This window comes from Nematolebias whitei, chromosome 5 (assembly GCF_014905685.2).
Source record: "Nematolebias whitei isolate Nwh7 chromosome 5, NemWhi1, whole genome shotgun sequence".
Taxonomy (NCBI): domain Eukaryota; kingdom Metazoa; phylum Chordata; class Actinopteri; order Cyprinodontiformes; family Rivulidae; genus Nematolebias; species Nematolebias whitei.
In genome coordinates this window covers 8183357-8193325 of record NC_056502.1, presented here as the reverse complement: position 1 = coordinate 8193325, position 9969 = coordinate 8183357, and the positions used below count along the sequence as shown (strand labels likewise).

Sequence of the window (9969 nt, the reverse complement as noted above, 5' to 3'; positions counted from 1 at the left end):
TACACAACAAATACATAAATAGCTTTTGTTTCCCTTTAAATCATTTATAACAATTATATTCATGATTCTGGCTCTTGTCAATGTCATTGAGGGATATATAAATTAACATCTGCAACAAATAATAATTAGAGCAATAATAATATAAAAGCTATCCTGTCTCTCATATAAATCTGGTTAGCTTACAGTATGAAATGATGGAATAGAGATCAATCGAGCAGTTTAATGCATCCGAGAGTTTCTCTACAAGAACATTGATCATTTGAGCACCATTCTGGCTCTAATACGAGTCCTCTGGGCCAAACCTTTTCCAGAAGGTCCACAGTAACGAGCTGAATGTTCCTTAAGTGTGTGAGGTATTCAATCTCCAGATGGGGCCCCGCGTTTTCTCTAGATGTTTCAGTTCCTCAAGCCTAAATGTTGATGGAACTGCTACTGTCAATATGTGGCATCATGAGCATCACAAGGAGATCACCGGCTGATTGCTGTGATCAGCTTCCCGTCCATTTCCCTTCAGTCTGACGCCGTTGGTTAGATCTCTGATGTTGACGTCGCTGCAACACGTTTCTCTGCAACAGTATGGACCCTGAGTACGTTGGTGCATCTGCTCTGTAGAGTTGAGACCTTTTACTGTCCTTAACCCTTTACTTCTCGTCTAGTTTGGCTTCAACTTTGAACACTACAGATGACCTTCCCTAACCTAGCTCCCCTCCCGCCTGAGAAACAAGGGTCACCGTCCAGGGCAGGCCGTGGGTTTGATACAGCGTCCCTGATGCAGCACCAGATTGGCAGGGCAGTGGCAGCCAGCCACACAGGGCTTGTGACACGGTCCAATCTCATTCCAGTTGTCACAGGTTTTAGTGCATCCCGGGCCACAGGTGTCGTACACAGCGTCATGTTTACACTGGGTGGCTGGTGGAGGGAAGGGGTGGCACACAAAAAAAGTAGAACTGGGTTACTCCAGGCAAAAAGCAACAGATCAGGAGCTTCGTGCAATGCTCACGTTGTATCATTTCTAAGAAATGAATAATGATTTTAATAACTGCACATAATTTAAACAGCATTTAAGACAACACATACTGTAGATTGGTTGTGTTTGTGTTGATTTCAGGCAAAAAATACTGTATTGAACAAAGTTAATGAATCTACTGGGTATATTGTGTTCTAAACTGAATTAGAGAGCAGGTTTATACATCGATTTTCTGTTGTGTCTGTGGCTTTTTAACAATAAATGACCCAGTAAATCTTGATCAGTGTGATAGAACTCCTTTAAGTTGATGTCCCCTGACCTCCACCCCAAGCATATTGATGCACTTGTGATAGGATAACCTGATTCATGCTCAATAATCCAGGTAGAAAAATAAGTTACTGGTAAGTCAGGTCGTCTGGACGGTTTCTTTTTGTTGAAATGTTTCGTCTTTTATCCAAAGGACTTCATCAGTCCGAGGAGCTTTGACTGAGTTTGTTGCAGCTCCTTGGACCGATGAAGTCTTTTGGATAAAAGACGAAACGTTTCAATAAAAATAAACCGTCCAGACGACCTGACTTAACTTTGTTGGACTTGTAATAGGACTTAAAGTACATTCTGCTTAACACAAACCAACACATGCTCTTTAATGATGAACTAATACCATTCTGAAAAACATAATTGAAAAAATAAAAACTATAGTGGAAGAAGCAATGGTGTCACTCGGCATATTGCCAGATTTCAAATATTTTACACTAACAGCTCAAGAAAAAGCAGCTTGTCTCGTGGCCGAGTCACTAACCCATGCAAACGTTGTCAGGCTTCCACTGGACGGGCACTCCCTCCCTCTGACAGGCTCGGCTGTAGGCAATGAAGGACTCACAGTAGCAGTTTTTATGGACTGGACACTCACACATGTCCGTCACACATGATCTGTAAAAGGCAAGTAATAGATGTAGTTTAATAGAACAGGATCGTTTGGAGCTATTGATCAATACACTTCATGTCTATCGGGGTAAATTTAGGCAACTTGGTTTTAAAGTTAAAATCACAGTTTGTGAATAACTGACTCGACTTAACATACGCAATTCGTTCGGCCATCAATTTTCTTTTACCCACTTTTCCTGTCCTTGTGTGCAAGGACCAATGAAAATATTGCTTTCTAATAACGTTAGATATGTTTTGTACTTTTTAGACTTCAAGCACAGCATTGTCCTCACCTGTAGAAAGAACCAAAGTCAACCACACGATGGCACTTCTGAAACTCCCATGACTTTATCTTTTGGCATTCCCGGTGTGCCCGGAATTTGACTTTAACACTGCCAGGGCACAGGAAGGATGTCGGCCTGCGAGGTGGATGCTGCTGGGAGCAAAGCTCATTTCCCTCGACTCGCCACGACTCTGCAAACTCATCCACGTCAAACTTGAACTGGCCGTCACCTCCCAAGGTGTCGTCGCGCTTGTGACCGTTGTAGTTCCCACAAAGACCGCAGAGATGTCCGCGCAGGTGGGGAGCTGCTACAACCTCTACAAAACTATCACCATCCCAAGTGATCTCCAGACCTGGTGACAGAGTTATGAGCAACACAACTAGTTAAGTACCAACCGTGTACCTTAAAGACAATACTTTCTATGTAGCTAAGCAAACACTGATAACCGACCTGCAATGGTGGTGAGCTTGAGCAGGTATCCATCCAGGTCAATGTGCACCCCGGGACCATGGTAGGGCAGGGCAATGCGAGTGCCATTCCTTCGAACTGTCAGATGCTGGTGAAGGCTGAGGATCAGAGACCCAAGCCTTATCTCAACAAACTGAGTCCAAGAGAAAGAGCGAGTTCGCCGAGCATCATTCTTCACTAACACCTGAAATTAAAGTCAGTAAATACAAGTTTAACCTCCAACTATTCATCATAAATGTATAGCATTTAAATTTAAATATTCTACAGCATACTGCCTATCTGAGGCCAGGCTGTCAGGTCACAGCTTAAAAATAAATCACCAGTCCTCCCTGTGCCCAGCGATTTCCTCCAGCCCCTTCAGATGGATTCCCAGACTAACTTTGAGATACTATCTTGCCAGCAAATCCTAAGCCTGCCCTGTCTTTACCCAGATACCTGTCTGAATCATCTCCTTTGGAAGACATTCACAGACACCCAAACCACCTCTTCTGGCTCCTTTTGATGTGGAGGAGCAGAGACTCTTAAGCTCCTCCTGAATTTCTAAAACTATAACACTTCAATCTAATTAATTTAAACAAGTGCATGTTCTTGATGTTTGGTCAAAGCAAGGTACTTAGCACCAACACAGTTGGTCTCACTCTAGCCTGGAAAAGCTCCTCAGGAGACAATGAAAGGGATTTATCAAGAAGTTCATTGAGCTACTGGATAAAAAGTTGGCTTTTATCTAATAATAAGACGCAGGATCTGTTACAGTACTTACAGTGAGCTTGGTTTCTCACTTGCACAGGAACAAATTGCATGTAAACATGAAGATAAATAAAGGTACATACTGTATCCCATGTCCTTCATCTCTAACTCTGACTATGCAGGTTTCTAAACTCTGTACGGTTCCTATTCGAAGACCCGTCCTACCGTGAAGCTGGAGTCTGGACTGTTGATGTTGTTTCCTGGAGCTCCAGATGAAATCCCACCACAGTCACGGGTCAGCACATATTGACAAGTTCCCTGAAAGTTGAAGGTCCTGCCATCAAATGTGTTGTAGTGAGGGTCACCGAAGACCGTGCAAACACCTGGTTCTGGAGGAGAACGGGCATAAACAAAGAGAACGTTAAAAAAAGCTGAAGGATAATTAACAGAAAATGTTATGACATTTAAAATTAAATGGCTTTAATTGGGTGTAGTCAAGCCAGCACAACTGTTTTAATGATCCCTGTTGAAATCCAACAGCAAACAGCAAAAACGTTATTTATGCTAAATGCTAAGATATGTGGCACCGATCTGACCCGCTCAGATGTGGAACCGGCATGTGTGTGTGGTAGAATGTCTGCCTTACCAAATGAAACTCTACATTTTATTATATACAAGTGGGATTTATGGGGTATTTGTAGTCCTGAAATAGACCACATTGGGGATTTCCTCTGCAGTTTGAAGCCAAAGTAAAACGACCTGAGGGCAAACCACAGTCTGGACTAAAATTCATAAAGAATATTCACCCAGAGCTACTGAGCCTGGAGCAGGGTTTGTTCTCACTGGTTTTTGGAGGTTTTTTTGCAATAACAAGTCACATATTTACTACAGATAGTCTTTCTTATTCTGCAATCGACACTAATAGTTTTAGAACATATGGGGTCAAATTAAAAGCTAGTTTAGGGTTAAATAAAAATGAGAAGATACTCTGATGAAACAGACTTACTCACTTTCAGTGCAAACTGGACAGCAGCCGGTTCTGTTCAGGATCTTGTTCTGTGAGAATCAAGGAGCAGACCCAACAGCATTGAAGGATTTTCAAAGAGAAATGGCAGAATATTAAAACAAAAGACAGCAGGATGCCTGAGAACAAGCGAATGAAGAAAATCTATATTTTTGAACGAGTACCGACAGTAGGCAGTACTGGATGCGAACTAGACGGAAAACTTTGACTTGGTGTGATACGTGAAAAAAAAAAGTTCACTTAAAATTTTACATAGGTTAAATTGTTAAACTGAGAAAAGAGTTGTTTTGGATTTTATTTTTGACAAATTGAAGTGGTAAATGATAACCGTATTACAGTATTTCTACTTTGTGAAATAAATACTACTCATTTGTTCAAAAAGAGCATGTTTTAAACATACAACCCTTGTAAATCTGTATTAATTGGTTTTAATACTTATGTGAATACAGTGATTGACTGTGAATCTGTTATTTTATTAAGGTTTATTAAGCAGGTAAATCCCACCGAGATCACAGATATCCTTTTCAAAGGAGGTCTGGGCCTGAAGGCAGCCTAACCTGCTTTTGAACTGTGGGAGGAAACCAGAGTATCTGGTGAAAACCCTCACAAACACCAAGAGAACATGCTAACTCCACACAGAAAGACCCCAGGTCCAAACCGGGGATTGAACTGAAGACTTTCTTGCTGTGATGCAACAATACTAACCACTAATCCACCGTGCTACCTGTTGTGATTTTGTGGTACACATTGACCAGACAGGAATGAAAAAATAAAGCTTTTCCAGACACGCATTGATTATTCCATGTGTTAACTCATGCATACACATTTTTCTTCTCCACAATGAATAATAAAATATTTTAGATGCTATAAAAGGCACTTGAGTAGTATGGCATGCCGTTGTGTCATGTAATAGGTAAAAATGGCTATTAATGACACAATTGGCTTGCCATAGCCTGCCACCTTCGTCCAGCTCGCCTGCTTCATTTCGCTGCGCTGCCCTGACGAAATGCAGCTAATTTGACCATTGAAGAGCATTTATTAAGCAAAAGTTCAACCGAGACATACTTTTGCTATAAAATCGAGCGAACAAATAATTGTTTTTAGGTGGTTAACTTGTTAAATTTCTAAGAACTGCACAGCGAGTCCTCCCATGCATGCTCCTACTTCTGTGTATCGGCTTTTGAAATGCAGCTGATTTGACCGTCAAAGGGCATTTATTAAGGAAAAGTTAGACTGAGACACACCTTTGCTATAATTTCGAGCAAACAAATAATTGTTTTTAAGTGTTAATCTTGTTAAATTCTTGTTAAAGCTCCCGCGGCCGCCATTTGGCAGCCAATCAATTTTCGGAACACAACACCGGACCACATTTCCGGGTCGTCAGGGGTGACGCATAATAGATGCAGCTCATATGGCGAAGCAACAGGTTTTTTTTTTCCACTTTATTAGACATAATTGGACTGATGCGACTTATAGGGCGGTGCGACGTGTACGGTGGGAGATACGGTAGTGTGTGTGTTTCAACTTCCATCAGAAGAGCAGATCAGACGAATCTTTCACTCAAAGTTCCGCTGCCTGAAGGAAGCCCGTCGTTGGTCGACACACACATTTGTACTTTCACCTGACTGATGAACATCACTGATAGAAAGGCTTCCTAAATTTTCTTCCAGCTGTCCAAACCCCAACACGAATCTAATTTAAAATTTAACCATCATTTGAAAGTTTTGACTGCCAACCCACAAACACGTTCCCCCTGTCTTTTACACACACCCGCCACTCATCTGTCATCACGCGCAGACGCTCGCCGTACACTCAGTACACGCTCCAGAGTCCTAACCTCTACACAAAGGGCACTCTTTGAAGAGGGCTGCCTTTAGACACACCAAGGACACACAAGAGCACACACTCTCTTTGAAACACACACACTGACAGAGATTGGTTTTCAAGGACCTAAATATAGGGCACCTCTTCTCTGCTGTCACTCAGACGTAATACAGACAAAAGGCTGTTCGGAGACATGCTGTCTCCAAAGAGGACCCAGACTCTGCTGACCCGCTGCTGACCGCAGGATGAAGGCATGGTCGAGGGTGCGTGTGCGTGGAAGAGTAAAGTAAGCGTGGTGTGGTGACCTCTGTGTCAGGGATGACTCATAGCCATGATAACTTAGGACAGGTGTGTGAGTTTACGTTCTATATGTTGCTTTATCCATGCAAGATATAAAATCTTAATAGCTGGTTTTGCTTTTGTAAACGTCTTTAACAAATAGAACTGCACAAAGACACATTTCCTGTTGCATACAAAGCAATACGAAGTTGAGCGTTAACAGAAGTCCCACCAACTCTGCAGTGTAGGAGGTGTGGGCCAGATTTTATACTTTGATGTCAGCCTCAAGGCTCTGCATGCGTGTGGTGCTTGTGATCACGTGAGTCATGCTCAGAATGTCTCAGCTCAAGTCTGTGATACAAATCGATGCGCATTTACTTAGATTCGTGCAATCAAGGTTGCAATTCTTGTTTTGTTCTTTTCCATTACGTTGTCTTCGCACTTGTAAACTTCACCAATAAGCAAAAAGGACCAGTAACTTTCAGGATGTTCAAGATTTTGAATGTTAAATGGACTGTACTTACATAACGCCTTTCTATCTGTTCAAGATAATCAAAGCATTTTACAACACAGTCTGTGCCCTTTTACCCATTCACACAGCGCTCTACTATTTCTGTACAAGGACTAATCAGAGCTTTATCACATTCATACACCGATGGGACACACATCGGAGGCAATGAGGGGTTCAGTGTCTTGCCCAGGGACACTTTGCCATGTGACTGCTGGTGGAATCAAACCCCCACTCTTGTATTGGAGGACGACTGCTCTAACCACTCAGCCACAGCCGTCTATGAATGCTAGGACTCTGGTTTCTGTAAATTTTTAAACCTATCCATCCATTATCTTTACCCACTTCTTCCTTTTCAGGTTGCGGGGGTCACTGGTGTCCATGTCTAGCTATCACTGTGCGAGAAGCGGGGGACACCCAAGACAGGTCTCCAGTCCATCACAGGGACAAACGAGACAAACATTCACTCTCTCACTCACACCTAGGGACAATTTAGAGTTACCAATCAGCCTAACATGCATGTTTTTGGTCTGTGACAGGAAAACCGGAGTACCCGGAGAAAACCCACGCATGCACGGAGAGAACATGCAAACTCCACCCAGAAAGGCCCTGGGCCAGGATTTGAACCAGCGACTTTCTCACTGTGAGGCAACAGCCCTATCAACAGAGCCACTGTGCCGCCCACATTTTACACCCATCAGTTGATTTTTAAATTGCCTTCATATCTCGCAAGTGTCTTAAAAACATCCCTTTGCTCTGATTTACAACAAAGCTCTTTGTTTTGTCTAAATTTAGGTTTAATAAAGAACTCTTATTGAAAGCGTTTCTTTAGAGAGTCACTAGAGTTCCTCTGCAGAAAAACTTTCCTCTAATGTGAATGTCTTTTTTTTTTAATTTTTTTTACTTGGGATGTTTTAGTGCTGTGAGCCATGAATCATCAGTGAATGAGAAAGGCCATGCAGCAAATAAGAACTTAGAAAAATGTGTGGTTTAATAACAAAACTTGATATAAAAATAATGTTCAATAGGATAAAACAGAAGAAAACGATGTAGACCACCAACGTTATTCTGCAGTTCTCTGCTGTGACCCCTAACAGCAGGTGAGGGCTTGTAGTAACCACTGGAAGCGTGTGAACTTGGACTATCACTGACATCGTGACCGGCACCGGCTGGCAGAATGCAAGGAATGTACTCCGTCTCCCACTGACCAACAAATGACTCGGAGGCAACTTCTGCGACAGGTGAACACAACTCCAACCTTTTTTCTTGCCAGTGGTTCCCAAAAATTTTAGGCTTCCGGAGGCTTCAGTTTTTTTTTTTAAAGATATCTAAAGTAAATGTGTGCAATTTGGCGTATAAACTGTAAAAGAAGTGTAAAGAGCACAAAATAATTTAAAAAACAAGCTGCTGCCAGTTGATCATTAGGATTGCCATGGCAATCACACACCTGTCTGTCACTCCCTGACTGCCACGTAAAGAGGAGGCAGACAAAAAAAAAAATAAAGTAAAATCAAAAATAAGCTTCAATCAGTTGCTGTTTGAAAACTGCAAGATCTTATATTTTTTTAATCTGAGGAGCAAAAGACTTTGATGGTCACATGCATGACTTTTTGTGTTTCTTTATGTGAAAGACTGAACAACTTAAAAAGACCCTTCATTTAAGATTTGATGAGATTATTTTGAGCTAAAATATAAGTATATCCATGAAAGCCTGGGTGCTGGCACTGCATTCTGATGGGATTCCAAGGAAAGCGAAGTCCTTTAGCAGGAAAGACAAACAAAACATCCAGATGTGAACACTAGAAGAAGTGTAGTTGCCACTCACCGAGGGGCAGCTGGTGATCGGTACACACTGTTTGGGCCGACACTCGATGTTGCCTTTAATGCACGCACAAAGAGTACAGTTAACAGACGACCACATGTCTCCTTCCTACACAAATAAAAAGACAAGATAAGAACATGAGCGTACAGATGTAGATGTTATTCTACTGTTCACTTAATCAGATTACATGTTGTCCACTGGTCTACTCGACCCTGTTCCATCGTCCATTAGTTTATCCAATCTTTATTTACTGTATCTGATTGTTCATCAGTTTACCATATGACTCCGATGGTTAATTTCTGTATTGCAAAACTACCATCAAGCCATGCACTCATGGAGATGATTTTTACAATAAATCATCTGCGTAATCTGTTCAGCTGTGGGAAAAACGATAATTCTTTGTCGGAAATTCTTCATTTATCTGTTTTAAATTCACAGTTATTTGTCTTTTTTCAATATACTTCCTTTTTGTTCACAAAAGTCTGAAGCAACAAGCAAATAAAAATATTTTTAAAAGAACTAGAAGAAGTGGTGGCTTTAATTTTACAAAACTTGTTTCTAGTAGAAATTTTCTTTAATGTGCCCCTTCAAACTAAAGATGTACGTCTCACGTTTTTAGGGAAAATTACAAAAAGCCTAATGTAAGGACAGGTTATGGCATTACAAATGTCTGTAACGTTATAAAACCCATAAAAGCTGGACTGTTGTGGACCTCTAAATGTGATCTGTTCTGGTCTTTGGACATCACACAATCACAAATGTTGGATGTAAAAAAAGAAACGGAGCTCCATCCGCTGGAATTTCTTCAACTCGCATTGCTAGTTTTCAAATCACCTTTTTACAAGAACAGCATAAATACATTTCTGACATTTTGTTCTGGCTTTTAATTTCAGCGTGCCACCACAGGATTTTCAACGACCCCCACACGGTCACTCCATTAATACATTTCAGGATGTGCCACTGATTTATCCACTTGATTTACTAATCTATTCATTTATTTATTGATTTCTATCATCACGTGTTTATCTGTTATCCATTATTTTGTTCAGCATCCATCCATCCATCCATCCATCCATCCATCCATCCATCCATCCATCCATCCATCCATCCATCCATCCATCCATCCATCCATCCATCCATCCATCCATCCATCCATCCATCCATCCATCCATCCCTCACCCA

General features: G+C 41.4%; 1 protein-coding gene across 1 annotated transcript in view; it reads right to left on the bottom strand.

The window, feature by feature from the left end:
* Positions 1-274: 274 nt before the first annotated feature.
* bmper (BMP binding endothelial regulator) overlaps positions 275-9969 on the bottom strand; it is a 42687-nt gene continuing 32992 nt past the window's right edge. The window contains exons 10-16 of the mRNA XM_037676765.1: positions 8791-8895; positions 4341-4386; positions 3556-3719; positions 2626-2827; positions 2185-2527; positions 1767-1897; positions 275-909 (exon numbers count right to left, since the gene is read on the bottom strand). Of these exons, the coding sequence (XP_037532693.1) occupies positions 728-909; positions 1767-1897; positions 2185-2527; positions 2626-2827; positions 3556-3719; positions 4341-4386; positions 8791-8895 (1173 nt within the window). The 3' untranslated portion in view covers positions 275-727. The remainder of the gene's footprint in view (positions 910-1766; positions 1898-2184; positions 2528-2625; positions 2828-3555; positions 3720-4340; positions 4387-8790; positions 8896-9969) is intronic.